Genomic DNA, 27,826 nt, shown 5'->3' on the forward strand with positions numbered 1-27,826 from the left:
ACCACCCTCAACCCGGGCAGCGCCAGCGGGGCCCGCGGAGCGCAGTGGGGGGTCGAGCCGGCGGGCATGGCGGGGGCGGCGTGAGGGAGGCCTCGGCGGGCCCTGTGGGTGAGGGGACGGGGCCTGGGCCCAGCCGCCTTCCCACCCCCCCTCCCCTTCTCCCCCCTCAGCGCGGCCCGGTACCGGGCAGGGACAGCGCAGAACAGGCCTCAGGTTGCCCGCAGGATATAAGGGCTTAGTGCGGGGTGGGGGAGCTCAGTACCGTGGCCGTGGAACAGCCCCTGGGGCCGCCGGCCCCTCACCGCCGCCTTCCCCGGCCCAGCCGCTCCCTGGGCCTTGCTGAGGGAAGGGGGGGGGGTGGGGATAAGCCGGGGCCGCCCCCGGGTGGGGTTTGAAACCCGGAGAGGCGCTTAAAAGAGCAACAAACCCCCTTCCCGCTCCAAATAAACCACCACCCCCAGAAACCCCAGGCGGGTGTTCCCCGGCCGCGGTGGGTGCCGGTAACGGGCAGGGCCTCGTGGCTGGAGCAGCCCCCGGTGGTGTGGTGCCGGCTCCGGGGAGCTGTTGGTGGGGCTGGGGCTGGAAGTAGGGGGGTTAGGAAGGGGGAGTGGTGTGTTTTAGAGTGTAAATAGGAGCTGGGAGCTGCAGGGAACCGAGCTGGAAGGCTGAACCCCGGTCCTGAGCAGGGAGACAGACCCCAAACCGAGCTGGGTGGGGAGGGGGTGTGAGTGGGTGACCCCTCTGAGGGGAAGGTATGGGCTGAAGCTTGGGAGGGGAGCTCAGTTTGGACACCCTTCCCCTGGTTTTGTGGTGGGAGGGTTTTTTTTTGCTGATTTTTTGTTTTAATTAAGGTTTTTATCCCTTAACTCCACCCCGTTCCCAGGGGAGTTGCTATTCTAAGGGAGCGAATCCAGGTGGTTGGGGATCCTGAGCCCTCTGCCCACCCCTGGGGTTTATCCCCACTGGTAAGAGGGGGACTAAGGGGAGGGGATTTAGTTTAATTCTTTAGGAACTGGTGGTTTTCAAGCCAGAAATGACCTAGAGAGAGCGAGCACAGGGCAAGTTCCGGACCTTCCTCCTCTTCCTCCTCCTCCTCCTCCTCCCTGGGCCCCCCTGAATTATTAAGTAGGCAAGAAAAGGAGGTTTGAGGGAGGTGGGGACAGACAGACAGATCACCAGAGTGACCCCTGGACATTTGGCTTCCCCACAGCCAGAGCCCTGTGCCAGGCTTGGGGGGGGGGGTTGGGGGTGGAGGGGGGCAGCTCCTGTGGTTTGGGGGTGGTTGATTGGAGAAGAGAAGGAGATAAAGGGGATAGAAGACGCTTCTTAAACACCCTCTTCTCACTTGGCCGCTCTTCAAGCCCTGGGGATCAGCCAGCCCAGCCCAGCTCCTCACTAAGGTGGGTCCTGGGGTGCTGGGGTGGGGGGGGGGGGGATTTGGGGTGCTGGGGGTGCGCTCAGCCCTCTGAGGAGCTGCTGGTGTGTGTGTGGGGGATGTGATGTGCCAGGGGATGTCTGGTTCTTAGTGGCTGGGCTAATTAATCCTGGCTTGGGGAGGGGTTTGGGGGGGTTGAAGGGGTGATGTGGGTCAAGCTGGGGGGGGCTCTGGGCAGGATGTGGGGCTGTGGTGGTGCCACCACATTCCCAGCCCCTTTCTATGGCTGGAGCATCGTGTGTGGCTACGTGCTGGTGTAGGGGGGGGCCCTGGGAGAGCAGCTCTGGTGCTGCTGGGGTCTTTTCCTTGGGGTTTGGCCCTTTCCCCCCCTCTTTTGGCAGCTCTGGTGCCATTCCTGGCGCTCCCAGCTCAAGCACCATCCAGAGGGAGTTGTATTTCCCAGGGGGTCAGTGTCAGCACAGCCAAGGGGGGGGCAGAAATGAGGCTGGGGGGTTAATTGACCTGGCAGGAATTAAGACAGGGCAGGGAGAAGGAGGGGAAAATCCCCCCTCTACACACACAACCCCCTCCCTGGAACAGCCACTCACACAACAGCCGGCATCTGGCTCCTTCTCCTGGGGTTACAGGCGCTGGGGCTGGTGACGCAGCGTGGCTGGATGCTTCCTCCTCTTCCTCCTCCTCCTCCTCCTCCTTCCCTGCTTGGGGGGTTGGCTGTGGGGAATCCAGTGTGTGCTGCTGGGCTGGGAATGGGGGGAGCTGCTGTTGTTGTTGTTGTTGTTGGGGGATTGAAGGTGTTTCTCCACCCTCTTGTGTGGTGTTGTACCGGCTCAGACCTGCTGCCCCAGGTCAAAGTGCTGTGGGGGGGAAGGTCTGGGACCCCCCACCCCAGCCACCCACCCTCAGGCAGGGCTGGGTTTGGGTTCATCTGGTCCCTTCTGGGTTGCCCTGGGTGCAGCAGGAGCTGGCAGCCCATCCCAGGGGGTGTGATGCTTTGGGGTGCTGGGACAGGGTCGGGGTGGCTGCTCACCACCTCCTGGCCCCAAATTGGGGAGACTCACTGAGGGGTGTGTGTGGGGGGATCTGGTCCTGTGTCAAAAAAGAGCCTGGGGGCTTTTGGTGAGCAGGTGCTGAGCCTGGGGCCCACCCTGGGATCCCATCCTGAGGAAGGAGAGGGGAAGGGACGTGGGTTTGGGGTGAGGATGGGTTTGGGGTGAGGATGGGTTTGGGGTGAGGATGGGTTTGGGGTGAGGATGGGTTTGGGGTGAGGATGGGTTTGGGGTGAGGATGGGTTTGGGGTGAGGATGGGTTTGGGGTGAGGATGGGTTTGGGGTGAGGATGGGTTTGGGGTGATGGTGACTGCAGGGGAACTGCAATGACTGGAGAATCATTGGGATTTGGGGTTTTTTTGGGGGCAGGCAGCTTCAGTTTGGAGGAACCCAGAGAGGAGAGGAGGTGATTGCCTGGTCCAGCCATCCCCAGTCAGGTTGGGGGGATGGAATGAGGTGGTTGTTGAGCTCTTCCCCCCCCTCCCCCTCCAACCCCAAACCCTGTGGTGAAGCTGAGGCATCCAGCTGTTTGTTTCTGTTGGTGTTTCCTTCTCTTTGGAAGGAGGATTTGGGGGTTCAGGGCTCTGCCTCAGGCTCTGCAGCACCGTTGGGCTGGTTCTCCCACACTGGGTGCTCCCCAAGCTGCCCAGGGTCGGGTCTGTCCCGTGCCAGGGGTGGGATGGACCCAAATTTCAGCTGGAGGTCGGTGTTGGTGCTTCCAGGGTCTGTCCCAGCAGGACAGGGCAGTGTGGAAGTGCAGCCTCCTGGGCTTGAGTGGTGAAAATCCCTGGTGTGGGGCAAGGCAGGAGTTTGGGGGGGGTCACAGGGGCAAGGCAGGAGTTTGGGGGGGGTCACAGGGGCAAGACAGGAGTTTGGGGGGGGCCCACAGGGGCAAGGCAGGAGTTTGGGGGGGGCCCACAGGGGCAAGGCAGGAGTTTGGGGGGGGTCACAGGGGCAAGGCAGGAGTTTGGGGGGGTCACAGGGGCAAGGCAGGAGTTTGGGGGGGGTCACAGGGGCAAGGCAGGAGTTTGGGGGGGGGTCACAGGGGCAAGGCAGGAGTTTGGGGGGGGTCACAGGGGCAAGGCAGGAGTTTGGGGGGGGTCACAGGGGCAAGGCAGGAGTTTGGGGGGGGTCACAGGGGCAAGGCAGGAGATTTTGGGGGTGGGCAGGATTTCAGGGGAGGGCACAGAGCAAGGCAGGGGTTTGGGGTGAGGCAGGAGGTTGGGGGGGTGTGCAGGGGCAAGAGAGGAGTTTTGGGGAGGCAGGAGATTGCGGGGGGGCACGGGGGAAGGCAGGGGTTTGGGCTCTGATGAGCTGTGGAGCTTCACAGGCACCAAAAGCTCGTTTTTCCTGTTCACCTTAAATTAATTTAATGATCCTTCAGCTGCAGGGAGGCTCCTCCTGTGCCCCAGCCATGGGCTGGTCGTGCCAGGGCCGGGCAGGGGGGTCTCAAGGCAGGCATGGAGGCTGGTGTCCCTGCCTGTGGCAGGGGGTTGGAGCTCTGGGACCCTTGGGGTCCCTCCCAACCCTGGCAGCGGGGTCAGAGCTCTGGGACCCTCGGGGTCCCTCCCAACCCTGGCAGGGGGTTGGAGCTCTGGGACCCTCGGGGTCCCTCCCAACCCTGGCAGGGGGGTTGGAGCTCTGAGACCCTTGGGGTCCCTGCCTGTGGCAGGGGGGTTGGAGCTCTGGGACCCTTGAGGTCCCTCCCAACCCTGGCAGGGGGGTTGGAGCTCTGTGACCCTTGGGGTCCCTGCCTGTGGCAGGGGGGTTGGAGCTCTGGGACCCTCGGGGTCCCTCCCAACCCTGGCAGGGGGGTTGGAGCTCCTTATCCTTAGGGTCCCACCCAACCCATCCAATCCTCTGAAGGCATTAAATCCTCTGTGTTCTTCTCCCTTCCAGGGTCCCTGCACTCCAGAGGAGCCACACCATGGCCGCCTTCAAGCGCAGCCGTGCCCAAGCCTGGCCGGAGGAACGCGGCGACCGCGAGCACGGGCTGTACAGCCTCCACCGTATGTTTGACATCGTGGGCACCCACCTGACCCACAGGGACGTGAGGGTGTTGTCCTTCCTCTTCGTGGACGTGATCGATGACTACGAGAGGGGGATGATCCGCAGCGGGCGGGACTTCTTGTTGGCGCTGGAACGGCAGGGCCGCTGCGACGAGACCAACTTCAGGCAGGTGCTGCAGCTCCTGAGGATCATCACCCGGCACGATCTGCTGCCCTACGTCACCCTCAAGAGGAGGAGGGCTGGTGAGTGAGGTCTGAGGTCGTTAGGGGAATGGGCAGGGCTGCTGATGAGTTGGTTGGGTGGTTGCGCCCTGTTGGTTGGGTGGGTGGTAGATCCATCTTCCCCCCTCCCCGAGCTGGTTGGTTGGTGGATCCATCTCCCCCCTCCCCGAGTTGGGTGGTTGGTGGATCCATCTCCCCCTCCCCAAGTTGGGTGGGTGGGTGGTTGGTGGATCCATCTCCCCCTCCCCCCCCAAGTTGGTTGGGTGGGTGGTTGGTGGATCCATCTCCCCCTCCCCCCCCAAGTTGGTTGGTTGGTTGGTGGATCCATCCCCCTCCCCCCCCAAGTTGGTTGGTTGGTTGGTGGATCCATCCCCCCCCCCCCCCCCAAGTTGGTTGGTTGGTGGATCCATCCCCCCCCCCCCCCCCAAGTTGGTTGGTTGGTGGATCCATCCCCCCCCCCCCCCCCCAAGTTGGTTGGTTGGTGGATCCATCCCCCCCCCCCCCCCAAGTTGGTTGGTTGGTGGATCCATCCCCCCCCAAGTTGGTTGGTTGGTGGATCCATCCCCCCCCAAGTTGGTTGGTTGGTGGATCCATCCCCTCCCAAGTTGGGTGGTTGGTGGATCCCTCCCTCCCCTCCCCAAGTTGGGTGGTTGGTGGATCCATCCCCTCCCGAGTTGGGTGGTTGGTGGATCCCTCCCTCCCCTCCCCGAGTTGGGTGGTTGGTGGATCCCTCCCTCCCCTCCCCGAGTTGGGTGGTTGGTGGATCCCTCCCTCCCCTCCCCGAGTTGGGTGGTTGGTGGATCCATCTCCCCCTCCCCGAGTTGGGTGGTTGGTGGATCCATCTCCCCCTCCCCGAGTTGGGTGGTTGGTGGATCCATCCCCCCCTCCCCGAGTTGGGTGGTCGGTTGGTGGATCCATCTCCCCCTCCCCGAGTTGGGTGGTCGGTTGGTGGATCCATCTCCCCCTCCCCGAGTTGGGTGGTCGGTTGGTGGATCCATCTCCCCCTCCCCGAGTTGGGTGGTCGGTTGGTGGATCCATCTCCCCCTCCCCGAGTTGGGTGGTCGGTTGGTGGATCCATCTCCCCCTCCCCGAGTTGGGTGGGTGGTGGGTGGATCCATCTCCTCCTCCCCGAGTTGGGTGGGTGGTGGGTGGATCCATCTCCTCCTCCCCGAGTTGGGTGGGTGGTTGGTGGATCCATCTCCCCCTCCCCGAGTTGGGTGGGTGGTTGGTGGATCCATCTCCCCCTCCCCGAGTTGGGTGGGTGGTTGGTGGATCCATCTCCCCCTCCCCGAGTTGGGTGGTTTTACAGGGGTTCAGCCTGCACCCACACCTGGTTTTGGGGTGGCTTTGGGGTTGAAGGTGGGTGCTGAGGTCATCTCCACCCAGTTTTGGGGTAAAAACCCAGCCCTGAGGTCATCCCCTCGTTTAGGGGTGGCTGAGCAGGACCCTGTGCAGCTCCCCAGCTCCCTGGTTTCTGGGAGATGCTCCTTCCCACCCCAATTCCCACCTGGAGCAGTGAGGAAGAGCTGGAAGTGTCCATATGGGGAGGTGACGGGTGCTGATTCCCAACTCAAAGATCCCAGGTTATCCAGGACCTGGGGAGCTGGGAAGGAGACTGGTTGGGGGGGGTGTGGTGTGTGTGGGGGTGCTCCGGTGGGATTCACCCTCCAAAACTGTCTCCAGGCTGCTGGGTCTCCCTGGTTTTCCCACCACACTTGGGGAAGCAGCTGGGTGTTAAACCCCCACCCCCTGGTTTGGGGTGCTTATGGGATCTTTCCCATTATCCCACCTTTGCTGGGATCCTTTCCAGCGATGCTGATCCACAGAGCTCACAGAGAGATTCCCCAGCCCCCCAGTTTGTGGGGTGTCCCAGTGAGCTCTGGGACCCCTGGGGTCCCTCCCAACCCTGGCAGGGGGGTCAGAGCTCTGGGACCCTCGGGGTCCCTCCCAACCCTGGCAGGGGGGTTGGAGCTCTGGGACCCTTGGGGTCCCTCCCAACCCTGGCAGGGGGGTTGGAGCTCTGGGACCCTTGGGGTCCCTCCCAACCCTGACAGGGGGGTTGGAGCTCTGGGAACCTTGGGGTCCCTCCCAACCCTGGCAGGGGGTTTGGAGCTCTGGGACCCTTGGGGTCCCTCCCAACCCTGGCAGGGGGGTTGGAGCTCTGGGACCCTCGGGGTCCCTCCCAACCCTGGCAGGGGGGTTGGAGCTCTGGGACCCTCGGGGTCCCTCCCAACCCTGGCAGGGGGGTTGGACCTCTGGGACCCTTGGGGTCCCTCCCAACCCTGGCAGGGGGGTTGGAGCTCTGGGACCCTCGGGGTCCCTCCCAACCCAGCCCAGTCTGGGATTCTAAAACACAATCCCCCTGTGATGGGGGAGGTCGGGGTTGGTGTCTCCACACCCCAGGCCCCATTCTTGGCACATCCCTGGCCAGGCTGGGCTGGAAAAGGGCTCCAACCCCCCAGTATTTTGGGATGAGAACGGCGCCTTCGGCACGGGCTGCTCCGTGTCCGGAGGGGTCAGGGGGATAGCAGAAGAGCCCCCAGGATCTAACGAGCTGGTGCTTGTTCCTGGTCCCTTTTTCCTTCCAGACCCCTGTGGCAGCCAGGTCATGTCCCCTCCTGCCTCAGTGGGATTTGGAAAGGGGCCAGAGCCCCATCCCAAATTGGCTTGGGACAGGCGGAGCCGGCTGGGTGGAGGTGGAGGGAGCCAGGGACAGGCAGAGCCTTGGCCGGCTTCAGCCCGCTGGGGATGGGAGGGATCCTGCCTGGGGATGGACACTGCTCTGAGCTCACCCCACAGCATGGAAACAAACATCCTGGGGCTCCAAAGGGACTGGTTTCTCCCCCAAAAATCCCTGCTCGGTGCCAGCCTCACCTCAGACCCCCCAGTCCTGCTGGGTTTGGCTTGGAATTTTGGGGGTTTGGCTCGTTGGGCTTTGAATTTTGGGTGTCTGAGGGGGCCTGGTACTGCTCTGCCAGGGAGGAGGAGGAGGAGGAGGGAGGAGGAGGAAGAGCAGCTTGGTGTTTCCAAGACTGGCTGGAATCATGAGGGTTGGAAGGGACCTGGAGAGATCATCGGATCCAACCCCCCTGCCAAAGCAGGGTGGCCACAGGACGTGTCACCACACTTGGGGAGGACACAGAGCAGCTGAAGCCTGTGTTGGGAGGGATCCCCACCCTGTCCCCTCCTAGGGACCCCCCTGTCACCCCTCTAAATGTCCCCTTTTCCCCCCACAGTGTGTCCTGACCTGGTGGACAAGTACCTGGAGGAGACGTCCATCCGCTACGTGACGCCGCGGGCGCACGGCGAGGCGGAGCACGGCCTCGGCCACCCCCACAAACCAGGTGGGTGCAGCTGCTCACTCTGGACCTGGGGGGGCTGGGGGGGGTCGTGGGGACCCACCTCTGCCTTGTCTGCTCCCCCCAGGAGCGTGGGGGCTCGGTGGTGGGTGGTGGTGGTGACAGCTCTGGTGCCACCGAGGGGCCAGTTTGGCCCTGCAGCTGCTTTGGGGGCTGGTGCTGTGGCACAAAGGGGGGGTGGGGTATAATTTGGGGTTCCTTGGGGCTGCTGGGTGCTGGCAGGGGGCACAACAGGGTCGGGGGGGTATAATTTGGGGTTCCTTGGGGCTGCTGGGTGCAGGCAGGGGGCACAACAGGGTCAGGGGGATATAATTTGGGGTTCCCCAGGGCTGCTGGGTGCAGGCAGGGGGCACAACGGGGTTGGGGGGTTATAATTTGGGGTTCCCTGGGGCTGCTGGGTGCAGGCAGGGGGCACAATGGGGGGGAGGGGTATAATTTGGGGTTCCCCAGGGCTCGCCAGGTGGCACAATGGGGTGTGGGGGGGGTATAATTTGGGGTTCCTTGGGGCTACTGGGTGCAGGCAGGGGGTGCTGGGGGGTGAGCAGGTTATAATTTGGGGTTTGCCAGGGCTCACCAGGTGGCACAATGGGGTGTGGGGTTTATAATTTGGGGTTCCCTGGGGCTGCTGGGTGCGGGCAGGGGGCACAACAGGGTCAGGGGGGTATAATTTGGGGTTCTTTGGGGCTGCTGGGTGCGGGCAGGGGGCACAACAGGGTGGGGGGTGATGGAGAGGAGCGGGACGGAGCTCGGTGGTGGGGATGGGGGGTGGGTTTGGTGTGGCTGAGCTGTCCTGGGGGGGGGGGCTCAGTGTCCCTGTGTCCCCCACCCCACGCAGTGCCTCCCCACCACCCCGTGGTGTGCTGCTCCCCCGCGGGACCCCAGATCTGCACCAAGCGGCCGGGGCGCGGCAGGACCCCCCTCAGCAGCCAGCGCAAGAGGAGGAAGTCGGCGACGCCGGACCCCAAGGAGAAGCAGACCTGTGGTGAGGGACTGGGGGGGCAGGCAGGGGATTGGGGGGGGATTGGGGCAGGGGATTGGGGTAGGGGCTTTGGAGGGGGGGGATTAGGGCAGGGGGTTGGGGTAGGGGCTTTGGAGGGGGGGATTAGGGCAGGGTGTTGGGGTAGGGGCTTTGGAGGGGGGGGATTAGGGCAGGGGGTTGGGGTAGGGGCTTTGGAGGGGGGGATTGGGGCAGGGGGTTGGGGTAGGGGCTTTGGAGGGGGGGGATTAGGGCAGGGGATTGGGGTAGGGGCTTTGGAGGGGGGGGATTAGGGCAGGGGGTTGGGGTAGGGGCTTTGGAGGGGGGGATTGGGGCAGGGGGTTGGGGTAGGGGCTTTGGAGGGGGGGATTGGGGCAGGGGGTTGGGGTAGGGGCTTTGGAGGGGGGGGATTAGGGCAGGGGATTGGGGTAGGGGCTTTGGAGGGGGGGGATTAGGGCAGGGGGTTGGGGTAGGGGCTTTGGAGGGGGGGGATTAGGGCAGGGGGTTGGGGTAGGGGCTTTGGAGGGGGGGGATTAGGGCAGGGGGTTGGGGTAGGGGCTTTGGAGGGGGGGGATTGGGGCAGGGGGTCGGGGTAGGGGCTTTGGAGGGGGGGGATTGGGGCAGGGGGTCGGGGTAGGGGCTTTGGAGGGGGGATTGGGGCAGGGGGTCGGGGTAGGGGCTTTGGAGGGGGGGGATTGGGGCAGGGGGTCGGGGTAGGGGCTTTGGAGGGGGGGGATTGGGGCAGGGGGTCGGGGTAGGGGCTTTGGAGGGGGGGGATTGGGGCAGGGGGTCGGGGTAGGGGCTTTGGAGGGGGGGGATTGGGGCAGGGGGTCGGGGTAGGGGCTTTGGGGTGGGGGGGGTTGGGGCAGGGGGTCGGGGTAGGGGCTTTGGGGTGGGGGGGGTCGGGGCAGGGGGTTGGGGTAGGGGCTTTGGGGTGGGGGGGGTTGGGGCAGGGGGTTGGGGTAGGGGCTTTGAGGAGGGATCAGAGTAGGGGATTTGAGGGGGGGTTGGCAAAGGGGCTTTGAGGAGGGATCAGGGTAGGGGATTTGAGGGGGGGTCGGCAAAGGGGCTTTCTGGGGGGATGGGGGGTAGGGATTTGGGGGGCAATGAGGGCAGGGGATTCGGGGGGGATAGTTGAAGGGGCTTCAAGGGGGGATGGGGGAGGATCAGGGAAGGGGATTCAGGAGGGTCGGGGAAGGGGCTTTGGGGCGGATCAGGGAATGAGATTCAGAGGGGATCAGGGAGGGGGTTTTGGGGGGATAGGGGCAGGTTATTGGGGGGGGATAGGGGCAGGTTATTGGGGGGGGATAGGGGCAGGTTATTGGGGGGGATAGGGGCAGGGGATTCAGGAGGGTTGGGGCAGGGGCTTTGAGGGGGATCAGGGAAGGAGATTCAGAGGGGATCAGGGAGGGGGATTTGTGGGGATAGGGGCAGGTTATTGGGGGGGATAGGGGCAGGTTATGGGGGGGGATAGGGGCAGGGGGTTCAGGAGGGTTGGGGCAGGGGCTTTGGGGGGGATCAGGGAAGGAGATTCAGAGGGCATAGGGGCAGGGGATTTGGGAGGGTCAGGGAAGGGGCTTTGGGGGGATAGGGGCAGGGGATTCGGGAGGGTCGGATAAGGGGCTTTGGGGTGGATCAGGGCAGGGGATTCAGGGGGAATAGGGGCAGGGGATTTGGGAGCATCGGGGAAGGGGATCTGGGGAGATCAGGGAAGGGGACATCTGGGACAATCAGAGAAGAGGATCTGGAGTGGAAAGAGGAATTCCCCACCCCTCACCACCCTCCCCTCTCCCCTCAAGACATCCGCCTACGCGTGCGAGCCGAGTACTGCCAGCACGAGACGGCGCTGCAAGGCAACGTCTTCTCCAACAAGCAGGACCCACTGGAGCGCCAGTTTGAGCGTTTCAACCAGGCCAACACCATCCTCAAGTCCCGGGACCTGGGCTCCATCATCTGTGACATAAAGTTCTCAGAGCTCACCTACCTCGACGCGTTCTGGCGCGATTACATCAACGGCTCCTTGCTGGAGGCCCTCAAGGGCGTCTTCATCACGGACTCGCTCAAACAAGCCGTGGGCCACGAAGCCATCAAACTGCTGGTCAATGTGGATGAGGAGGATTATGAGGTGGGGAGGCAGAAACTCCTGAGGAACTTGATGCTGCAGACAGCTCCCTGAGTCGCCCCCCCACCCGTCCCTCCCCACCCCACACCCCCTTAACTACCCACCCGCCATCACCCTCAACCGCTCGGTGGGACCCCTGCGTCCCTCCACCCCCCCCTCTTCTTCTTCCTCATCCTCTTCCTCCTTTTTGTTTTGTTTTGGGGGTTTGTTTTGCTTTTAATTCCTCTTTATTTTTTTTTTTCTTTCTTATTTCTGTTCTAAACAAAAATTAAAAAGATGGGGAAACACCCCCCACACACACAACCCCCCCTCCACACCCCTTCTTCCTGGTACTGGGAGGCTCCAACGTGTTCCTTCACCCTATCCCATCACCTCCTCTTCCTCTGTGGGGTTTTTGTTTGGTTTCTTTTACCCCCCCATCCCTTTCCCCCCTTCCCCTCTCCCCACCCCCCCCCCCATTTAATTTTGTATCCATTAAAAACTGAACAAAAAAAGGCAAAAATCCTGCCTGGGGCACGTCCGTCACGGGGCTGGGGGGTGCTGGGGGGGGGGTGGGGGGGCTCAGCAAAGGTTTGTAGCAAGGTGGGTGCTCGTGCTGGGTCTGGGGGTGGCTGTGGGTATCCCCCCCCACCCTTGTTGTGTCCTGGGGGGCTCTGTGTTGTGTGTCATTCCCCCCTCTGTCCCCCCCTCTTCTCTCTTCCCCTGTCGCCTCAGTGGGTTTCTCAGGAGTCAAACCGTTGTCCCCGCGGCGCCCCCCGACCTTCGTGCCTTCGTGTCCCCCTCCCCCTGCACAGGGGGGGCTTGGGGTGGGGGGGATGGGGTAGGACCAGTGCCGAGGGACACCCCAAATCTCTCACCCGGTCCCCACCGCCTCATCCCTCCCCTCTCCAGCTGGCAACTGGGACAAACTGGGGGCGAGGAGCCAGGTGGGGGGCGGTGGGCTCTGCCTGTTGCTGGCAGCAGGCAGCAGAACCTCTGCCTGTACTCTGCCTGCACAGGGTGGAGACCCCCAAAACACCCACCTGTGTGTGTCCCCCCACCCCAAACACCCAGCAGTGTCCCCCCCCAGTCGCTGCCCCTTGTCCCCAGGGGGAATTTTCACACTTTCCCCCTATTTTTCCCCCAGATCATCCCAGTTTTGTGGTTTCTCTCCCCACCAGTGGGTACAGACCCCTCCCTGGGACTCACAGTGCGTGTGGGGCCCCCCCAAATCCCCCCACCCCACCCCCTCCTCCTGCTTACGGACGATTCTGGCACAACTTGGTGTAATTTCTGTGACTTCTGTATTTTTTAAACTCCACTAGAACGGTCTCAGTCCCTGTGTAGCTTTCAGGTTTCTTGAAATAAAACACCTACCGCAGCGCCTGGCTCCTTCCTTCCGCTCCCCACCGGGGTGGGGGTGGGATGGGCACCCCAAAACTGGGGTGTGGGGGACACACACACACACACAGAGACCCTCCTGGCATGGGGAGCCCCTGAGTGCATCCTGCTGCTGCAGTGTGGGGGATTTGGGGGAGTGAAATCTCAAACCAGCACAGATTTAAGCCCCCACCATGAACTGGGGAGCAGCTCACGGTGCCGGTGCCGCCGCCGCCGCCACGGTGCCGTAGAGATCGGGCCGGCGGTGGTTGTGCACCGGGATCTCCCGGCGGATGCGGTGTAGGTACTCCAGGTCGATCTCAGCGTAGCAGAGCCCAGTTCCCTCCCGGCACTGGGCCACCACAGCTCCCCAGGGATCCACCACCAGAGCGTGGCCGTAGGACGTCCGGCGCTCGTGGTTCTTACCGGTTTGGGCAGCCGCCACCACGTAGCACTGGCTCTCGATGGCTCGAGCCCGTAGCAGCACCTGCCAGGGGGATGGGGGTGGTTGCCAAACCCCATCACCAGGGTGGAGGAGGGGAGGTGGTGGTGGTGGGGGCTCTCCCACCACGCTCACCTCCCAGTGTGCCGAGCCGGTGGGGATGGTGAAGGCTGAGGGGTAGGTGAGGATCTCGGCGCCGGCGCGCCGCAGCGCCAGCGAGATCTCCGGGAAGCGCAGGTCGTAGCAGATGGAGAGGCCGAGCTGGATGAGGATGAGGAGGGGGAGTGTTGAAGTGGGGAGGGGGATCCCACACCCCCTCACACCCCCAGAACAGCCAATCTACCTTCCCCGCCGGCGTGCTGACCGGCGGCACGATCTCGGTGCCGGGGTTGGTGAAGCTGCTCTCCCTCATGCTGACACGACCCTCCAGCTCCACGTCACACAGGTGGGTTTTCCTGTAGGCAGCCACCAGGCGACCTGGGGACAAGGGTGACACAGCCACACACATTTGGGGGGGCTAGGGACCCCCCCCAGTTGGTACCATAGGGCTGGGGGCTCTCACCAGTGGGGTCCAGCAGCACGTGGCAGTTGTAGATGCGCCGCGTGCTCTCCCAGTCTTGGCCACGCTCGTGGAAGCCACCCAAGGACAACCACACGCCACAGTCCCTGGGGACACGGAGCCACGCTCAGCCCCTCTCTCTACCAGGGGTGGGGGGTGTGTGTGGGGGGGAAGAGGGGGGTGGTGGTCCCCATGTCCCCCCCCCAGTAACCTGGCCAGCTCAGCGTAGCGTCCCATCAGGTCTCCATCCAGCCCCTCGGCCAGGCTGAGGGTCTGGGCCGTGTCGCAGCCGATGTAGTCGAAGCCTTCGGGGAGGAAGACGACGCAGGCGCCGCGTCGCGCCGCCTCCCGCACCAGCCCGGCGCAGGTGGCCAAGTTCAGCTCCTTGTCGGGCGTGGAGGTGACCTGGCCCACGGCCACCAGCGGCCTCAGCTCTGCCATGGCTGGGGGGGACGGGCTGGGGGACAGTGTGGGGTGTCAGTGCCGGAGGGACCCCCGAGTCTCCCCCTCCCCAGCCCTGGGGTCAGCCACCCCCTCACTACCTGTGGGACCTCAAGGGGGGTCTTGGGGTGCACAGGGCGCGAAGCAGGGAGCGGGGAGCGATGCTGAGCCTGGCCAAGGGGATGGGGATGTCACAGCTGCTGCAGGTGGGGTGCAGCCCCCCCCCCCCTCATCCATCTGTCCTGGGGCTCACGGGGACGAGGGGACACTGGATACCCCCCCCTCCCACTGACCCCCCCCCCCGACCCACCTGTGGTGCCCAGCTTGGCCCACAACTGTCCCCAGCAACCCCAAACTCCACCCAGCAGCCCTTAAACTGCTCCAGGACCCCCCAAAATGCCCCCAGCAACCACAAACTCCAACCAGCACCCCTCAAATTGCCCCAGGACCCCCCAAAATGCCCGCAGCAACCCCAAACTGCCCCAGGACCCCCCCAAAATGCCCCCAGCAACCCCAAACTCCAACCAGCACCACTCAAACTGCCCCAGGGCCCCCCAAAATGACCCCAGCACCCCCCAAACTGCTCCAGCACCCCCCAAAATGCCCCCAGCAACCACAAACTCCAACCAGCACCCCTCAAACTGCTCCAGGACCCCCCCAAAATGCCCCCAGCAACCCCAAACTCCAACCAGCAGCCCTCAAATTGCCCCAGGGCCCCCCAAACTGCCCCAGGACACTCCCAACCTGCTCCAGCACCCCCCAAAATGCCCCCAGCACCGCCAAACTGCCCCAGGACCCCCCAAAACTGCTCCAGCACCCCCCAAAATGCCCCCAGCACCGCCAAACTGCCCCAGGACCCCCCAAACTGCTCCAGCACCCCCCAAAATGTCCCCAGCACCCCCAAACTGCCCCAGCACCCCCCCCAAACTGCCCCAGCACCCCCCAAACAGCCCCAGGAACCCCTTAAATTACCCTAGGACACCCCAAACCTGCCCCAGTGCCCCTCAAACCTCCCCAGCTCCCCCCCCCCAAACCCAAATTCCAACCAGCACCCCTCAAACTGCCCCAGGACCCCCCAAATTGCCCCAGCACCCCTCAAACGGCCCGAGCACACCCCCCAAACTGTCCCAGCACCCCCCAAACCGCCCCAGCACCCCCCAAACAGCCCCAGGAACCCCCTAAACTACCCTAGGACGCCCCAAACCTGCCCCAGTGCCCCTCAAACCGCCCCAGCTCCCCCCCCCCGAGCCCCAACTCGCACCAAACTCCCTCCCGCAACCCCCCTCAGTGCACCCCCGCGCCGCCCCAGCCCCCTCAGACCCCCCCAAAGCCCCCCAGACCCCTCCGGTCCCCCGGTCCGTACATGCCCCGCCGGCGGCACCGACGGCACCAGGGCAAAGTCCCCCCCCCCCCTCCCCCGCCCCCAGCTTAGAGCCGCGCCCTCATCAAAGATGGCGCCGGCACCGCCTCAGCCAGCATCACCTTTGCCCTTATCCAAGATGGCGCCTCCCCCGAGCCCCGCCCCGTTTCCGGTCGTTCCCGGAAGAGGAGGGGGCGGCGCGGGGGCGAAGATGGCGGACGGCACGAAGGGGCGGCCGGGGGCCGCGGCCGGGGCGAAGGCGCTGACGGCGGAGCAGGTGCGGGCTGGGGGAGGGAGGGGGCGGGCGGGGGGGTGGGCTGCGGGTGTGGGGAGGGGCGGGACGGGCCCGGTGACCGCGCTGGGGGGGGGTGTGGGGGTGGTGGGGGGGGGTCTCCGCCCTGCCCAGCCCCGTGTCCCCCGCAGGTCGTGTCGCGGTTCAACCGGCTGCGGCAGGAGCAGCGCGGACTGGCCTCGAAAGCGGCCGAGCTGGAGCTGGATCTGAACGAGCACAAGTGGGAGAGGGGGTGGGGATGGGAGGGGGTGGGGATGGGGATGGGATGGGGAGGGGGTGGAGATGGGGATGGGATGGGGATGGGATGGGGATGGGATGGGGATGGGGATGGGGATGGGGATGGGATGGGATGGGATGGGGATGGGATGGGGAGGGGGATGGGGATGGGATGGGATGGGGGATGGGATGGGGATGGGGATGGGATGGGGATGGGGATGGGGATGGGATGGGGATGGGGATGGGATGGGGAGGGGGATGGGGATGGGGAGGGGATGGGATGGGGATGGGATGGGGATGGGATGGGATGGGATGGGATGGGGATGGGATGGGGAGGGGGATGGGGATGGGATGGGATGGGGGATGGGATGGGGATGGGATGGGATGGGGATGGGGATGGGGATGGGATGGGGATGGGGATGGGATGGGATGGGGGATGGGATGGGGATGGGGATGGGATGGGGATGGGGATGGGGATGGGGATGGGATGGGGATGGGGATGGGATGGGGAGGGGGATGGGGATGGGGAGGGGATGGGATGGGGATGGGATGGGGAGGGAGGGGGTGGGGATGGGGATGGGGATGGGGATGGGATGGGGATGGGATGGGGATGGGATGATGGGGATGGGATGGGGATGGGTATGGGGAGGGGATGGGGATGGGGATGGGATGGGGATGGGATGATGGGGATGGGATGATGGGGATGGGATGGGGATGGGATGGGATGGGGATGGGGATGGGATGGGATGATGGGGATGGGATGGGATGGGCCCAGGCTCATCCCCCCCTCTCCCCCCCCTCTCCCCCCCAGCCTGGTGATCGAGACGCTGCGGGAGGTGGATCCCACCCGCAAGTGTTACCGGATGGTGGGCGGGATCCTGGTGGAGCGCACGGTCAAGGAGGTGCTGCCCGCCCTGGAGAGCAACAAGGAGCAGGTGTGGGGCCGCCTGCGCCCCTCTTCCTCCTGGGGGAACCCCCCCAGCATCCCAGGGACCCCCCAAATCCACCCCCTTCCCCTCTTTCTCTCTCCCCAGATCAGTAAAATCATCGAGACGCTGAACCAGCAGCTGCAGGCGAAGGGCCGGGAGCTCAACGAGTTCAGGGAGAAGCACAACATCCGCCTGGTGGGGGAGGAAGACCCCAAACAGCCCCCCAAGGAGGGGGCAGAGGGGGCCAAGGGCAGCTCTGCTGGGGTCCTGGTCTCTTAGCACCCCTCCCCTTCCCTTCCCCCCCCTCTCCTCACCCACCCTGGGTACTCGCTGCTGCTGCTGCTGTTCCTGTTCCTGTTCCTGTTCCTGTTCCTGTTCCCCTCCTGCCTTTCCCAATAAACCTTGGGGTTTTTTTTTTCCTTCTCTCTGGTCATGGGGCTGGGGGGGACTTGGGGGGGCTGGGGGAGGCTTGGGGGGGCTGGGGGAGGGTGGGGGGCAGCCATAGGGGGAGTCAGGAAAGGACCCTGACAGTCCCTATGGGTGGATATGGGGTGATTGTTACAGTGTGGGGGGCTTTTCTGGGGTGACCAGGGCTTGGGGGGGCTTGGAGGGGCTGAGGGAGGGTGGGGGGCAGCCATAGGGGGGGTCAGGAAAGGACCTTGACAGTCCCTGTGGCTGCATATGGGGTGATTGTTATAGTGTAGGGGGCTTTTCTGGGGTGACCAGGGCTTGGGGGGGGGTTGGAGGGGCTGGGGAAGGGTGGGGGGCAGCCCTAGGGGGGCTAGGAAAGGACCTTGACAGTCCCTGTGGCTGCATATGGGGTGACTGTTCCCATGTGGGGGGCTTTTCTGGGGTGACCAGGGCTTGGGGGGGCTTGGAGGGGCTGAGGAAGGGTGGGGGGCAGCCTGGGGAGGCAAGAACAGGGTCCTGACAATCCCTGTGGCTGGGTAGGGGGTGATTGTTACAGTGTGGGGGGCTTTTCTGGGGTGACCAGAGCCTGGGGAGGGGTTTGGGGGACTTGGGGGGGCTGGGGGGGTTGGGGAAGGGTGGGGGGCAGCCCTTGGGGGGCTGGGAAAGGACCCTGACAGTCCCTGTGGCTGCATATGGGGTGACTGTTCCCATGGGGCTTTTCTGGGTGACCAGGGCTCGGGGGGGGGTTGGAGGGGCTGAGGAAGGCTGGGGGGCAGCCCTTGGGGGGGGCAAGAACAGGGTCCTGATGGTCCCATGGCTGGATATGGGGTGACTGTTACGGTGTGGGGGCTTTTCTGGGGTGACAGGGTCTGGGGAGGGACTGGGGGGGCTGGGAAGGGTGAGGGGCAGCCCTTGGGGGGCTAGGAAAGGACCCTGACAGTCCCTGTGGGTGGATATGGGGTGATTGTTACAGTGTAGGGGCTTTTCTGGGGTGACCAGGGCTTGGGGGGGTTGGGGGGCTGAGGAAGGCTGTGGGCAGCCCTGGGGGGGGGCAGGAAAGGACCCTGACAGTCCTGTGGCTGGATATGGGGTGACTGTTCCCATGTGGGGAGCTTTCTGGGGTGACCAGGGCTTGGGGGGCTGGGGGAGGCTTGGGGGGGCTGGGGAAGGGTGGGGGCAGCCCTTGGGGGGCTAGGAAAGGACCTTGACAGTCCCTGTGGCTGCATGTGGGGTGATTGTTACAGTGTGGGGGCTTTCCTGGGGTGACCAGAGCCTGGGAGGGGTTTGGGGGGCTTGGGAGGGGCTGAGGGAGGGTGAGGGGCAGCCCTGGGGAGGGTCAGGAAAGGACCCTGACAGTCCCTGTGGCTGGATATGGGGTGACTGTTAGGGTGGGGGAGGGCTTTTCTGGGTGACTGGGGCCTGGGGAGGGGTTTGGGGGGCTTGGGGGGGCTGGGGAAGGGTTGGGGGCAGCCCTTGGGTGGCCAGGAAAGGACCCTGACAGTCCCTGTGGCTGGATATGGGGTGGCTGTTACGGTGGGGGGGGCTTTTCTGGGGTGACCAGAGCCTGGGGAGGGGTTTGGGGGGCTGAGGGAGGGTGGGGGGCAGCCCTGGGGGGCCAGGAAAGGACCCTGACAGTCCCCGTGGCTGGATATGGGGTGACTTTCCTGGGGTGACTGCTGCCAGCACAGCTGGGGGACCCCCCTGTCACCCCCCTGTCATCCCCCCCCAACCAGAGCCAGCGTCAGAGCTGCTGCCCCAGGGCTGGGCTGGGACGGTGCAGGGGGACCCCAAAATGGGGGTGGGGGACGTGTGGGAGACCCCAAAATAGGGGTGATGGGCATGAGGGGGACCCCAAAATAGAGGTGGGGGGGTCGTGGGAGACCCCAAAATAGGGGTCATGGGCATGGGGGGGACCCCAAAATAGGGGTGGGGGAGGTGGGGGAGACCCCAAAATAGGGGAGGTGATGGGTGAGGGGGGGACCCCAAAATAGGGGGGGGGGTCGTATGAGACCCCAAAACAGGGAGAAGAGGGACACCCCAAAATGGGGGGGGGGGCATGGGGGGACCCCAAAATAGAGCTGGGGGGTCGTGGGAGACCCCAAAACGGGGGGTGACACACACCCCAAAATAGGGGTGGTGATGGGCATGGGGGAGACCCAATATAGGGGAGGTGATGGGCATGGGGGGACCCCAAAATAGAGGTTGGGGGGGTCGTGTGAGACCCCAAAACGGGGGGAAGGGGACCCCCCAAAATAGGGGTGGTGGGGGGCATGGGGGTGACCCCAAAATAGGGGTGGGGGGGGTCGTGTGAGACCCCAAAACGGGGGGGAAGGGGACACCCCGAATTTGGAGGGGGCATGGTGGAGACCCCAAACTAGGGCTGATGGGCAATGGGGCAACCCAAAACAGGGGTACATTGGGGGGGGGGTGTCTGTACCCCCCAGTCAGGCATAGGGGACACAGGGGAGGGGCCAGGACACCTGAGGGTCACAGTCCCCCCCCTCCCCAGGCAGCCGCCATCCGGCGGGTACCGGTGTGACCGGGGGTGCTGTTGGCTGTACACAGCCCTGTTGACTGTACACAGCCTGTACCGGCTGTAGCCGGTGGTGGGTGATGCCACAAGCTGGGTGGGGGTGGGGTTGTCCCTATAAAACCCCAGGGTCACCCCCAGGGCCACCCAGTCTCCCCAGTATGGAGAGGCCGCGGCTGGCGGAGCTGGAGCGCGAGAGTCTCCTGGGCTCCGTCCATGGGGTCTCAGGGCCTGGTATGACCATGGGGACCCCCCTTAGCTGGGCTGAGGAGGGGGTCTGGGTGGGTCTGAGGGGGTCTGGGGGGGTCTGGGGGGTCTGGGGGGTCTGAGGGGGTCTGGGGGGGTCTGGGGGGTCTGGGGGGTCTGGGGGGTCTGAGGGGGTCTGGGGGGGTCTGAGGGGGTCTGGGGGGGTCTGGGGGGTCTGAGGGGGTCTGGGGGGGTCTGAGGGGGTCTGAGGGGGTCTGGGGGTCTGGGGGGGTGACACTGGTGTCCCCACAGTGGTGACGGCCACGGGCATGGCGGGAGCTGCCATGTACGAGCTGGTGCGCGTGGGGCACGCGGAGCTGGTGGGGGAGATCATCCGGCTGGAGGGGGACATGGCCACGCTCCAGGTCTATGAGGAGACCTGTATCCTGCTGCTGCCGGGCCCCCCCGGACCCCCCCTGTGTCCCCTCTGTGTGTGTCCCCCCCCCACCCCATCCCCATCCATCCCTGTGCCCCCAGCTCCCGGCCTGCCTGTTGCTCCCACCCCCCCCTCCCTGCCTGACCCTGTGTGTGTGTGTCCCCCCCAACCCCCCCATCCATCCAGCCCCCCCCGTCCTGCCCCTGCCATCCCCTGCTGTCCCTTGCACTGTCCCCCTGTTGTCCCCTCTGTGACCCCCACCCAGTCCCCACCTCGGATCCCCCTGTCCTGTCCCCCCCCATCCTGTCCTGTCCCCCAGCTCCCCTGACCCCCATCTTGTCCCTCCCTCAGGACCCCCCTTGTCCTGCCCCCCCAGCCCATCCCCCTCCCATCCTGCCATCCCCCAGCCCCTCCCTGCCCCCCCCAACCCTCCTGGCCCCCCCCATCCTGTCCCGTTCCTCTCAGCCCCCTGTCCTGCCCCCCCCCATCCTGTCCTGTCCCCCCACACCCCCTTTCCTGTCCCCATCCCCTCCCTGCCCCCCTCCCACCACCCCGACCTGCCCCCCCATCCTGTCCTGTTCCCCCAGCCCCCCTGTCCTGTCCCCCCAAACCCCCCTGTCCTGACCCCCCCATCCCTGTCCTGCCCCCCAATCCCTCCCTGCCCCCCTCCAACCCCCCGTCCTGCCCCCCCATCCCTGTCCTGCCACCCCCATCCTGTCCTGTTCACCCCAGCCCCCCCGTCCTGCTCCCCCATCCCCTTCCTGTCCCCCCCAGCCCCCCTGTCCTGCCCCCCCATCCTCTCCCTGTCCCCCCCATCCCCTCTGTCCTGCCCCCCCATCCTGTCCCTGTCCCCCCATCCCCTCCCTGCCCCCCCAACCCTCCTGTCCCCCCCCATCCTGTCCTGCCCCCCCCATCCCTCCTGTCCCCCCCATCCCCTCCCTGTCGCCCCCAGCCCCCCCTGTCCTGCCCCCCCCATCCTGTCCTGCCCCCTCTCATCCCCTCACTGCCCCCCTCCCACCCCACCCTGTCCTGCCCCCCCCAATCCAATCCTGCCCCCCCCCAATCCCCTATCCTGCCCCCCATCCTGTCCTGCCCCCCATCCTGTCCTGCCCCCCCATACCCCCATCCTGCCCCCCATCTTATCCTGTCCCCCCAGCCCCCCTGTCCTGCCCTCCATCCTGTCCTGTCCCCCCCATCCCCCCTGTCCTGTCCCCCCTCATCCCCTCCTTGTCCCCCCATCCCCTCCTGCCCCCACATCCCCCATCCTGCCCCCCATCCTGTGTCCCCCCTCCCCAAAACCCCTTCCCGGTGCCTTTTCCTGAGCTCGGGGGGGGGTGCAGCGGGGTGCGCGTGGGGGACCCGGTGCTGCGCACGGGGCAGCCGCTGTCGGTGGAGCTGGGACCCGGCATCCTGGGCTCCATCTTCGACGGGGATCCAGCGGCCGCTGCGGGACATCGCGGAGCTGACCCGCAGCATCTACATCCCGCGCGGCACCAACGTGCCCGCGCTGCCCCGCCACCTCACCTGGGACTTCGCCCCCGGCAAGGACATCAGGGTGAGCGGGGAGACCACCCCCCCCACACACACACACCCCCACACACACCGCTGTGGGACCCCCACCCAGCCATGGGACCCCCCACCCAGCCATGGGAACCCCCCCGCCATGGGACCCCCCCCGCCATGGGAACCCCCCCGCTATGGGACCCCCACCCCATCTCCAAACCCCGCCATGGGACCCCCCACTCGCCATGGGACCCCCCCTCACCATGGGAACCCCTCCCCACCATGGGAACCCCCCCTCACCATGGGATACCCCCCGCCATGGAACCCCCCTGCAATGGGACCCCCCCCCCCCGTCTCCAAACCCCGCCATGGGACCCCCCCGTCGCCATGGGAACCCCCCTCTCACCACCATGGGAACCCCCCTGCTATGGGACCCACCCCCCCGTCTCCAAACCCAGCCATGGGACCCCCCCCCTCACCATGGGACCTCCCCCCTCACCATGGGACCCCCCTGCTATGGGACCCCCACCCCATCTCCAAACCCCACCATGGGACCCCCCCGCTCACCATGGGACCCCTCCCCGTCTCCAAACCCCGCCATGGGACCCCCCCCTCACCATGGGAACCCCCCTGCTATGGGACCCCCCCCCCCCGTCTCCAAACCCCACCATGGGACCCCCCCCCTCACCATGGGAACCCCCCTGCAATGGGACCCAACCCCCGTCTCCAAACCCTGCCATGGGACCCCCCCTCACCATGGGAATCCCCCCGCTATGGGACCCCCCCCACGTCTCCAAACCCTGCCATGGGACACCCCCCCCCCCGTCTCCAAACCCTGCCATAGGACCCCCCCCCCCTCACCATGGGACACCCCCCGTCTCCAAACCCCGCCATGGGACCCCCACCTCACCATGGGCCCCCCCCCTCACCACCATGGGAACCCCCCTCACCATGGGACCCCCCCCCGCCATGGGAACCCCCCCTGCAATGGGACCCCCTCCGTCTCCAAACCCCACCATGGGACCCCCCCCTCACCATGGGAACCCCCCTGCTATGGGACCCCCCCCCGTCTCCAAACCCCGCCATGGGACCCCCCCGTCGCCATGGGAACCCCCCTCTCACCATGGGAATCCCCCCGCTATGGGACCCCCCCACACGTCTCCAAACCCTGCCATGGGACACCCCCCTCACCATGGGACCCCCCCCTCACCATGGGAACCCCCCCGCCATGGGACCCCTCCCCGTCTCCAAACCCTGCCATGGGACGCCCCCCTCACCATGGGACCTCCCTCACCATGGGATCCCCAAAATGGGACCCCCCCCAGCATGGGAACCCCCTGCCATGGGACGCTCCCCCCCCCCCCCCAAACCCCTCTATGGGATCCCCTCTCCATGGGACCCCCCTGCCATGGGACCTCCCCTGCCATGGGAACCCCCCCGCCATGGGATCCCCTCTCCATGGGACCCCCCCTGCCATGGGACACCCCCTCCCACCCCCAAACCCCTCTATGGGATCCCCTCTCCATGGGACCCCCCTGCCATGGGACCTCCCCTGCCATGGGAACCCCCCCCGCCATGGGATCCCCTCTCCATGGGACCCCCCCTGCCATGGGACGCCCCCCCCCACCACCCAAACCCTGCTATGGGATCCCCTCTCCATGGGACCCCCCCTGCCATGGGACCCCCCCCCACCCCCAAACCCCTCTATGGGATCCCCTCTCCATGGGACCCCCCCTGCCATGGGACACCCCCCCACCCCCCAACCCCTCTATGGGACCCCCTCACCATGGGACCCCCCCTGCCATGGGACCCCCCCCGCCGGGTCCTCACGGCCGCCCGGCGCCAGGTCGGGAGTCACCTCACGGGGGGTGACATCTACGGGACGGTGGTGGAGAACTCGCTGGTCCGGCACAGGATCATGGTGCCCCCCGCAGCCGCGGCACCGTCACCTACATCGCCCCCCCCGGCCACTACAGCGTCTCGTGAGCGCGGGGAGGGGGTGATGGGGCGGGGGGATGTGGGGAGGGGGTGATGAGGCGGGGGGGTGCGGTGGGGAGGGGGTGATGGGGCGGGGGGATGTGGGGAGGGGGTGATGGGGCGGGGGGGGATGTGGGGAGGGGGTGATGGGGAGGGGGGATGTGGGGAGGGGGTGATGGGCGGGGGGATGTGGGGAGGGGGTGATGGGGCGGGGGGGGTGCGGTGGGGAGGGGGTGATGGGGCGGAGGGGGTGCGGTGGGGAAGGGGTGATGGGGCGGGGGGATGTGGGAGGGGGTGATGGGGCGGGGGGGGTGCGGTGGGGACGGGGTGATGGGGCGGGGGGATGTGGTTGGGAGGGGTATGGGGCGGGGGGGGTGCGGTGGGGAGGGGGTGATGGGGCGGGAAGGGGTAATGGGGCGGGGGGATGTGGGGAGGGGTGATGGGGCGGGGGGGTGTGGTTGGGAGGGGTATGGGGCGGGGGGGGTGCGGTGGGGAGGGGGTGATGGGGCGGGGGGATGTGGGGAGGGTCATGGTGGTGGGTATCAGGGTGATGGGTGGTGGATATTGGGGTGATGGGTGAGCAGGGGAGAACCCCCACCCCCCCCCCCCAACCCTAAACCCTGCCATGGGACCACCCCCCCCGCCATGGGGTGATGGGTGTCGGGGTATTGGGGTGGGGGGTATTGGGGTGGGGGGTGCTGGAGTGGTGCGTGCTGGGGTGGTGGGTGTCAGGGTGGGCATCCCGGTGGGGGTCCCTGGTGAGGTCCCTGTGGGGTGCTGGTGGGGGTCCCTGGTGGGGGTCTTGGTGTGGGTCCCTGTGGGGGTCCTGTGGGGGTCCCAGTGGGGGTCCCTGGAGGGAATCCACTGGGGGGGTCCCTGTGGGGGTCCCAGTGGGGGTCCCAGTGGGGGTCCTGTGGGGGTCCCAGTGGGATCCCAGTGGGGGTCCTGGTGGGGGTCCTTGTGGAGGTCCTGTGGGGGTCCCAGTGGGATCCCAGTGGGGGTCCCTGGAGGGAATCCACCGGGGGGGGGGGTCCCTGTGGGGGTCCCAGTGGGGTCCCTGTGGGGGTCCCGGTGGGGGTCCCAGAGGGAGTCCCGCGGGGGTCCTGCCCGCCCGTCCCGCCGCAGGACGTGGTGCTGGAGCTGGAGTTCCAGGGCGCGGTGGAGCGGCTGCCCATGCTGCAGGTCTGGCCCGTGCGGCAGAGCCGGCCCGTGGCCGAGAAGCTGCCGGCCAACCACCCGCTGCTGACGGGCCAGAGGGTGCTGGACGCCCTGTTCCCGTAGGGATGGGGATGGGATGGGATGGGATGAGGATGGGGATGGGGATGGGATGGGGATGGGGATGGGGATGGGGATGGGGATGGGGATGGGATGGGGATGGGGATGGGGATGGGGATGGGGATGGGGATGGGATGGGGATGGGCATGGGATGGGATGGGGATGGGATGGGATGAGGATGGGGATGGGGATGGGGTTGGGATGGGGATGGGATGGGGATGGGATGGGGATGGGCATGGGATGGGATGGGGATGGGATGGGATGAGGATGGGGATGGGGATGGGGTTGGGATGGGGATGGGATGGGGATGGGGATGGGATGGGGATGGGGATGGGGATGGGGATGGGATGGGGATGGGGATGGGGATGGGGTTGGGATGGGGAATTGGAACTGGGATGGGAATGGGATGGGGGTGGGGATGGGGATGGGGGTGGGGATGGGATGGGATGGGATGGGATGGGAGGGGATGGGGATGGGATGGGGATGGGATGGGGATGGGGATGGGATGGGGATGGGAGGGGGTGGAGATGGGGATGGGATGGGGATGGGGATGGGGATGGGAATGGGAAAGGGGATGGGGATGGGATGAGGATGGGATGGGGATGGGGTGGGGATGGGGATGGGATGGGATGGGGATGGGATGGGATGGGATGGGATGGGATGGGATGGGGAAGGGATGGGATGAGGATGGGATGGGATGGGATGGGATGGGATGGGATGGGGATGGGATGGGGATGGGGATGGGGATGGGGATGGGGATGGGGATGGGGATGGGGATGGGGATGGGGATGGGGATGAGATGGGGATGGGATGGGATGGGGATGGGATGGGGATGGGAGGGGGATGGGATGGGGATGGGATGGGGACGGGATGGGGATGGGGATGGGAATGGGGATGGGGATGGGGATGGGATGGGATGGGGATGGGGATGGGATGGGGATGGGAGGGGGTTGGGATGGGGATGGGGAATTGGAACTGGGATGGGGACGGGGATGGGGAATGGGAACTGGGCTGGGGATGGGGAATGAGAACTGGGATGGGGATGGGGATGGGGATGGGGATGGGGATGGGGATGGGGAATGGGAACTGGGCTGGGGCTGGGGATGGGGAATGGGAGCTGGGATGGGGATGGGGAATGGGAAGTGGGATGGGGCTCCTGCCCACCCCCACGGGATCCGTAGGCGCGCGTGGGGACCGTCTCCCACCGCCGCCCCGTCCCCCCCGCGTGCCCCTGTCCCCAGGTGTGTGCAGGGTGGCACCACAGCCATCCCGGGCGCCTTCGGCTGCGGCAAGACCGTCATCTCCCAGTCCCTGTCCAAGTTCTCCAACAGCGACATCATCGTCTACGTGGGCTGCGGAGAGCGCGGCAACGAGATGAGCGAGGTCCTGAGGGACTTCCCCGAGGTGGGACAGGGGGGGACAGGGGGGAGACGGGGTGGGATGGGGGAGTACCAGGGGGGAGACAGGGGGAGTGATGGGGGGTGATGGGGAGTTGATGAGGGGGGGACAGGGGGAGTGAGGGGGGGGTGATGGGGAGTTGATGAGGGGGGGACAGGGGGAGTGATGGGGGGTGATGGGGGGTTGGTGATGGGGGGACAGGGGGAGTGATGGGGGGTGATGGGGGGTTGGTGAGGGGGTGACAGGGGGAGGGATGGGGGGGTGATGGGGGGTTGGTGAGGGGGGGACAGGGGGGTGACAGTGGGTGGGACGGGGGGGTGACAGGGGAGTAACGGGGGGGAGACAGGGGGAGTGATGGGGGTGATGGGGGTTGATGAGGGGGGGACAGGGGGAGTGATGGGGGGTGATGGGGGTTGATGAGGGGGGTGACAGGGGGAGGGATTGGGGGGTGATGGGGAGTTGATGAGGGGGTGACAGGGGGAGTGATGGGGGGGTGATGGGGGGTTGGTGATGGGGGGACAGGGGGGTGACAGTGGGTGGGATGGGGGGTTCACGGGGGGAGACAAGGGGGAGTGTTGGGGGATGATGGGGGGGACAGGGAGGTAACGGGGGAAACGGGGGGTGATGGGGGGTTAATGGGGGGGGACAGGGGGAGTGATGGGGGGTGATGGGGGTTGGTGATGGGGGGACAGGGGGGTGAGACAGTGGGTGGGATGGGGGAGTGACAGGGGAGTAACGGGGGGGAGACAGGGGGAGTGATGGGGGTGATGGGGGTTGGTGAGGGGGGGACAGGGGGAGTGATGGGGGGTGATGGGGGTTGGTGAGGGGGGGACAGGGGGAGTGATGGGGGTGATGGGGGTTGATGAGGGCGGTGACAGGGGGAGGGATGGGGGGGTGATGGGGGGGTGATGGGGGGTTGACAAGGGGGGGACAGGGGGGTGACAGTGGGTGGGATGGGGGGTTCACGGGGGGAGACAAGGGGGAGTGTTGGGGGATGATGGGGGGGACAGGGAGGTAACGGGGGAAACGGGGGGTGATGGGGGGTTAATGGGGGGGGACAGGGGGATGACAGGGGGAGTGATGGGGGGACGGGGGAGTAACAGGGGCAGTGATGGGGGGGCAATGGGGGATGATGGGGGGGACAGGGGGGCAATGGGGGGGTTACAGGGGGTGGGATGGGAGGGTGATGGGGGGGATTGGAGGGTGGCAGGGGGGTTACAGGGGGTGGGATGGGGGATGATGGGGGGGACAGGAGGGTAATGGGGGAAATGGGGGGTGACAGGGGGTTGATGAGGAGGTGACAGGGGCGTGACAGGGGCGTTACAGGGGGTGGGACGGGGGATGACAGGGGGGTGACGGGGAGTGATGGGGGGATGGGGGAG

General features: G+C 66.2%; 4 protein-coding genes across 6 annotated transcripts; 3 read left to right on the forward strand and 1 right to left on the reverse strand.

Annotated features, from left to right (window-relative positions):
• The first annotated feature begins 1,292 nt into the window (after positions 1-1,292).
• On the forward strand, positions 1,293-11,616 carry DEDD (death effector domain containing). Of its 2 annotated transcripts, XM_084280947.1 has the most exons (5): positions 1,293-1,400; positions 4,342-4,694; positions 7,910-8,017; positions 8,868-9,014; positions 10,808-11,616. In XM_084280947.1, exons 2-5 carry the CDS (start codon positions 4,370-4,372, stop codon positions 11,182-11,184), a joined length of 957 nt encoding a protein of 318 aa, XP_084137073.1. In that variant the 5' UTR covers positions 1,293-1,400; positions 4,342-4,369; the 3' UTR covers positions 11,185-11,616. The 2 variants fall into 2 exon arrangements, with proteins under 2 accessions (XP_084137073.1, XP_084137072.1); XM_084280946.1 differs by lacking the exon at positions 1,293-1,400 and having other exon boundaries at positions 4,167-4,694; positions 8,841-9,014.
• Positions 11,617-11,633: 17 nt separating this feature from the next.
• NIT1 (nitrilase 1) lies at positions 11,634-15,343 on the reverse strand. 2 transcript variants are annotated; one of them, XM_084280948.1, is made up of 7 exons: positions 15,295-15,343; positions 14,033-14,101; positions 13,702-13,947; positions 13,494-13,597; positions 13,275-13,408; positions 13,067-13,192; positions 11,634-12,976 (listed from the first exon to the last, which is right to left on the reverse strand). In XM_084280948.1, coding segments are annotated over exons 1-7 (957 nt in total). In that variant the 5' UTR covers positions 15,297-15,343; the 3' UTR covers positions 11,634-12,700. The 2 variants fall into 2 exon arrangements, with proteins under 2 accessions (XP_084137074.1, XP_084137075.1); XM_084280949.1 differs by lacking the exon at positions 14,033-14,101 and having other exon boundaries at positions 11,635-12,976; positions 15,295-15,337.
• Positions 15,344-15,494: 151 nt separating this feature from the next.
• PFDN2 (prefoldin subunit 2) lies at positions 15,495-17,144 on the forward strand. Its single transcript, XM_084280950.1, has 4 exons — positions 15,495-15,568; positions 15,715-15,803; positions 16,611-16,734; positions 16,834-17,144. The coding sequence occupies exons 1-4, from the start codon at positions 15,503-15,505 to the stop codon at positions 17,005-17,007; spliced, it is 453 nt and encodes a 150-aa protein (XP_084137076.1). The 5' UTR covers positions 15,495-15,502; the 3' UTR covers positions 17,008-17,144.
• Positions 17,145-19,830: 2,686 nt separating this feature from the next.
• LOC311204546 (V-type proton ATPase catalytic subunit A-like) lies at positions 19,831-26,450 on the forward strand (the record flags this gene model as incomplete). The annotated part of the gene is given in 9 exon segments (XM_084280958.1): positions 19,831-19,903; positions 20,168-20,333; positions 21,632-21,719; positions 21,721-21,846; positions 23,641-23,722; positions 23,725-23,772; positions 23,775-23,776; positions 24,897-25,048; positions 26,288-26,450. Coding segments are annotated over 9 exon segments (900 nt in total), but the record flags the coding sequence as incomplete, so codon positions are not given.
• Positions 26,451-27,826: the final 1,376 nt, after the last annotated feature.

This window comes from Gallinula chloropus (assembly GCF_964237585.1).
Source record: "Gallinula chloropus genome assembly, contig: HAP1_SCAFFOLD_366, whole genome shotgun sequence".
In the NCBI taxonomy this organism is placed as follows: domain Eukaryota; kingdom Metazoa; phylum Chordata; class Aves; order Gruiformes; family Rallidae; genus Gallinula; species Gallinula chloropus.

Bases quoted from the DNA above. Each gene is read 5' to 3' on its own strand.
- PFDN2 (XM_084280950.1), top strand. From the start codon at position 15,503: ATGGCGGACGGCACGAAGGGGCGGCCGGGGGCCGCGGCCGGGGCGAAG. The intron at 15,569-15,714 runs GTGCGGGCTGGG...TGTCCCCCGCAG, and splicing joins AGGCGCTGACGGCGGAGCAG to GTCGTGTCGCGGTTCAACCG. The intron at 16,735-16,833 runs GTGTGGGGCCGC...CTCTCTCCCCAG, and splicing joins TGGAGAGCAACAAGGAGCAG to ATCAGTAAAATCATCGAGAC.
- NIT1 (XM_084280948.1), bottom strand. The intron at 13,948-14,032 runs GTAGTGAGGGGG...ACTGTCCCCCAG, and splicing joins CCCCCCTTGAGGTCCCACAG to CCCGTCCCCCCCAGCCATGG. The intron at 12,977-13,066 runs GTGAGCGTGGTG...TCCCCCTGGCAG, and splicing joins CCGGCTCGGCACACTGGGAG to GTGCTGCTACGGGCTCGAGC.
- DEDD (XM_084280946.1), top strand. From the start codon at position 4,370: ATGGCCGCCTTCAAGCGCAGCCGTGCCCAAGCCTGGCCGGAGGAACGC. The intron at 4,695-7,909 runs GTGAGTGAGGTC...TTCCCCCCACAG, and splicing joins CCTCAAGAGGAGGAGGGCTG to TGTGTCCTGACCTGGTGGAC. The intron at 9,015-10,807 runs GTGAGGGACTGG...TCTCCCCTCAAG, and splicing joins CAAGGAGAAGCAGACCTGTG to ACATCCGCCTACGCGTGCGA.